This window comes from Ambystoma mexicanum, chromosome 6q, assembly GCF_040938575.1.
Source record: "Ambystoma mexicanum isolate Mex_15411 chromosome 6q, UKY_AmexF1_1, whole genome shotgun sequence".
NCBI classification, from domain to species: domain Eukaryota; kingdom Metazoa; phylum Chordata; class Amphibia; order Caudata; family Ambystomatidae; genus Ambystoma; species Ambystoma mexicanum.
In genome coordinates, this window is record NC_090937.1 from 173,436,083 (window position 1) to 173,440,382 (window position 4,300).

The 4,300-nt window shown below is 46.0% G+C and overlaps 1 protein-coding gene across 1 annotated transcript; it reads left to right on the top strand.

The window, feature by feature from the left end:
* The first annotated feature begins 3,302 nt into the window (after nucleotides 1–3,302).
* On the top strand, nucleotides 3,303–4,043 carry LOC138515184 (processed variable antigen-like). The gene has a single exon (XM_069630160.1). It carries the CDS (start codon nucleotides 3,303–3,305, stop codon nucleotides 4,041–4,043), a length of 741 nt encoding a protein of 246 aa, XP_069486261.1.
* Nucleotides 4,044–4,300: the final 257 nt, after the last annotated feature.

Here is a 4,300-nt window from a genome sequence, read left to right on the forward strand (position 1 = left end):
AGCGGCTGCAGACTCTCAAAGTGGAAGACTGTGTCCGTCTCTCATTTAGGCCTGCAGGCCCACCCCGTGTGAGCAGGTCATGTTGTCATAGGGCCCTCTTGCCAGAAAGGTGGCAAGGGTCCGCATGTGCTGGGTAGGGTCCGCCCTGCCCCCCATCTAAGACCGGGTGTTCCCTGGCAACCTCCTGAGGCACTGGGACGCCAAGGTGCTGATGTCCCATAGCACCCATTGGGGCCGGCTTGATGCCAATAGCCACCGATCCCCACAACAATCCCCTCACCGGTTCAACCACATATACAAAGACACGGACAAGTGCTCAAAAAATGCTAAATGAACCACAATTAAGAAAACATTGTAGAATAGTTGCAAATGACTTTCTTCAACTGAGCCTGTTTTGTAGCACTAGAAGATGTTAGTGCTTTTGGAAATGGCTTAACTGAATGCTAGAAGTGCAGTGAACTAAAGCGAGGCGCTCAGTCATATGGTAAAACACCTAAACAATGCAGCGCTTGTGGGTTTGTTTAGGGACCCGATTATCCGGGATGCACACTTCACCTTTCTCATTGAGGCGACCGGTGCATTTTCTGGGCGCTGTGTGCCTCTGCAACTAACGAGCTGGTCAGACCCCTGGAATACTTTAGTTCCGGATGCGCCTGCCTGATAATGAGGTATGAATACGCTGGCAGCACGTAAAGGGCTGATATCAGAACATTACGTAATGATAGGTCCTAGAGGGCATGGTATTGCTGTCATTGGGAACATGTGTAAAAATAGAGGAATACGCTCTGAATAAATGAAATCCGAGTGAGACAGATCTGGTTAATGCTGCTGGTGTCTGGGTAAAATCAAAATGCACAGAAGGATCATACAGGACCCTTTGATGTATTCCACATTCCCCTATGTCTGCTCCAAACAGGTCCAGAGGAATTGTTTTTTCAATGTGCACACATTTTAAAGAGCAACCCCTTTGTGAGCTTAGGAGAGGAACACAAGCATCTCTGATGTGCACATTCAGAGGCCCATTGTGAATTGTGTGCACCTTTTTTGTACACGGGATGTGATGCGCTAGAACAAGGCTCTGTAAAGTGCAGATCTCCAGATGCCTGGGACTACAACTCCCATTATGACTCACCGTTGACTATGCTGGCTAGAGGTGAAGGGTATTGTAGTCCAAACTAGAACACCTTAGACATGTTTGCATCTTTTTTGTACACAAGAGAAGTTGTGTGCTAGATGCTCCTTTCGCTCACATGAAGCAAAGTGGTGTGTCAATGTATTTGGGAATCCGTTCTGAAAAAAATAAACCTGGTATCTGTGCAAAATTGATGGTACAATCAGTTGATGGTACAGTTACAGTAAACCGATGGAGTTATGGAAAGGACAAAGGAAAGTGATGGGGTTGCTTAAGAGATAAAAAAAACGGACAAAGATGGTGTCGGCCTGACAGACAGAGGCAACACATGCCAGTGCTTTAGAAGCAAGAAGCAAAATGAAATGAAAACCGGAATGGACACAGGGAGGCTTAGGGTCTGCAAGAACAAAGCGGGAAGAAAGACACAGAGGGGCGAGACTGTGGATGCACCCGCAGACACCACGTAGCAAATGAAAAAGAAGATGCGTGCAAAATGGGTACCAGGAGAGAGAAGCAAGAGAAGAGTTGATAGAACCACGAAGGGGGAGACACAAGCCAATCGCTGAATTAGAGATTGGGCAAAGATCGGCCAATAGGCAGGAAGACTGATCAGGAGTGCAGATCTGTAATCAAGATGAGAAAAGATTAAATAAGAAAGAAGCTCGGCAGGAATGGAGAGGAAATGCCATCGTTCGAAATATTGTGAAGAATTAAGCAGCAGGAACAATCATTACTTGAATATGAAGAGAAAACGAAAGAGTAGGATGAAAAATAATGCCAAGATTGTCCACGGAAGGAGAAAAAGAAAGCTGAGAGGAAGGCAAAGATAGTGTAGTAAAAATATAGCACTTCTGTTTTTGAAGCATTATGAGGAAGAGTGTGAGTGATCATCCAGGACTGAATAGCTAGAAGGCAGGCAGAGAGAGTAGAACAAAGACAGTCTGAAAAAGAGGGGAATGAAAAGATGTGAAAATCACGAGCATAGAAGTGGCCAAAAGAATGAAAGAGGAAATAATAGACCATAGAGGAATAGCGTAAAGAGAGAGAAGAAGAGGACTACGCCTTGATGGACTCCGAATCACAGAGGAAAATCTGAGGATAGATGACTAGCCCAGGATACCAAGTAGCTCCAAACCATAAGATATGAAGGAAACCCTTGAAGTGCCTGAACCAAAGGAGGATTTACTGCGATATGAGAAATGAAGTACTCGAGAAGCTACTAAAGTGCGTATGCTGCCACTGTGCGTCTGTTTCTGCCCTTTGGTTCTTTCTTTGCCACAAGAAATCACTGCTTGCTTGATGGGACAGCATGATGATGTTACATGTGCTTGGAGGTCATGGGCCCACAACAGCAGCTCGGGACCACTGGGAGCACTCATGGTAGGTTGAGGAGTTGACATGTTCCTGGGGCAAGAACATTGATGAAAAGGCAGATTACAGCAAACACCAGGTGGTCAGAGGTCATGAGAGGAGATTAGAAAAGCGAGAGGTCATTGGATATGTGTTTCCTGGAGTCATCGCACACCCAGACCCCAAATGTTACAGTGCATTGAGCCATATTTGGTGGCAAACATCAGAGCTGGTTATATCCCTGTTGGCAGCTGAGGTGGTGGCCGGCCCATGTCTCCCTTTGTTTTATAACACAGTGTCTGTGCCCCAGGACTCATACGCACTGCCATGCACAAGTCTAATGGTGTGGATTATGGATCCCCCCGTATTATTTTCCTCTCTTCCTCTGAGTACTCTTGAGAAGACACAGGAGAAATATGGACGACATTGACTACCTGTTCTTCCTGATTGATCAGCTCGTACCTTCCCATCACTGAAATACAAATCAACTCTTGTCTTCTTCATGTATTATAATATAGGTTCACTCTCTTTTTCTGAACCAAGAAACATTAAACATTCATGTATTGATTTTAATTGATTTTCTAAAATGGGATCACTCAAACGAGAGTCCATTGGCAGAAAGAGAATTAGTTTAAAAAGGCAAGATTACACCATAAAGGATAAAACAAAACCAGATGGTGGCTATCTTTAGAGCATGATAAAAGTAAGCAATACAACCAATTGAACTAGTCAAAACCATCCAAGTGACAAGGATGGATTTCCCAAAGTCCAGTACCTCATGAACATGCGTGGTTGGGAGCCTGGGAAAGGCAGACACACGATGCAGTCCAGTGAAGATGGGGAAGGTAGACACAAGATGCAGTCCAGTGAAGATGGGAAAGGTTTACACACGATGCAGTCCAGTGAAGATGGGAAAGGTTTACACACGATGCAGTCCAGTGAAGATGGGAAATGTAGACGCACGATGCAGACCAGTGAAGATGGGGAAGGTAGACACACGATGCAGTCCAGTGGAGATGGGGAAGGTAGACACAAGATGCAGTCCAGTGAAGATGCGAAAGGTAGAGACACGATGCAGTCCAGTGAAGAAGGGAAAAGTAGACCCACGATGCAGTCCATTGGAGATGGAAAAGGTAGATATACGATGCACTCCAGTGACGATGGGGAACCTAGACACACGATGCAGTTCAGTGAAGATAGGGAAGGTAGACACAAGATGCAGTCCAGTGAAGATGGGGAAGGTAGACGCACGATGCAGTCCAGTGGAGATGGGAAATGTAGACGCACGATACAGTCCAGTGAAGATGGGGAACCTAGACACACAATGCAGTCCATTGGAGATGGGGAAGGTAGACACACGATGCAGTCCAGTGGAGATGGGGAAGGTAGACACAAGATGCAGTCCAGTGAAGATGCGAAAGGTAGAGACACGATGCAGTCCAGTGAAGATGGGAAAGATAGACCAGACACACGATGCAGTCCAGTGAAGAAGGGAAAGGTAGACACAAGATGCAGTCCATTGGAGATGGAAAAGGTATATATATACGATGCAGTCCAGTGAAGATGAGAAAGGTAGACACAAGATGCAGTCCAGTGAAGATGGTAAAGGTAGACACACGATGCAGTCCAGTGGAGATGGGAAAAGTAGACACACGATGCAGTTCAGTGAAGATGGGGAAGATAGACACACGACGCAGTCCAGTGAAGATGGGGAAGGTAGACACACAATGCAGTCCAGTGGAGATGGGGAAGGTAGACACAAGATGCAGTCCAGTGAAGATGCGAAAGGTAGAGACACGATGCAGTCCAGTGAAGAAG

Coding starts and splice junctions, on each gene's coding strand:
- LOC138515184 (XM_069630160.1), top strand. CDS start 3,303: ATGCAGTCCAGTGAAGATGGGGAAGGTAGACACAAGATGCAGTCCAGT.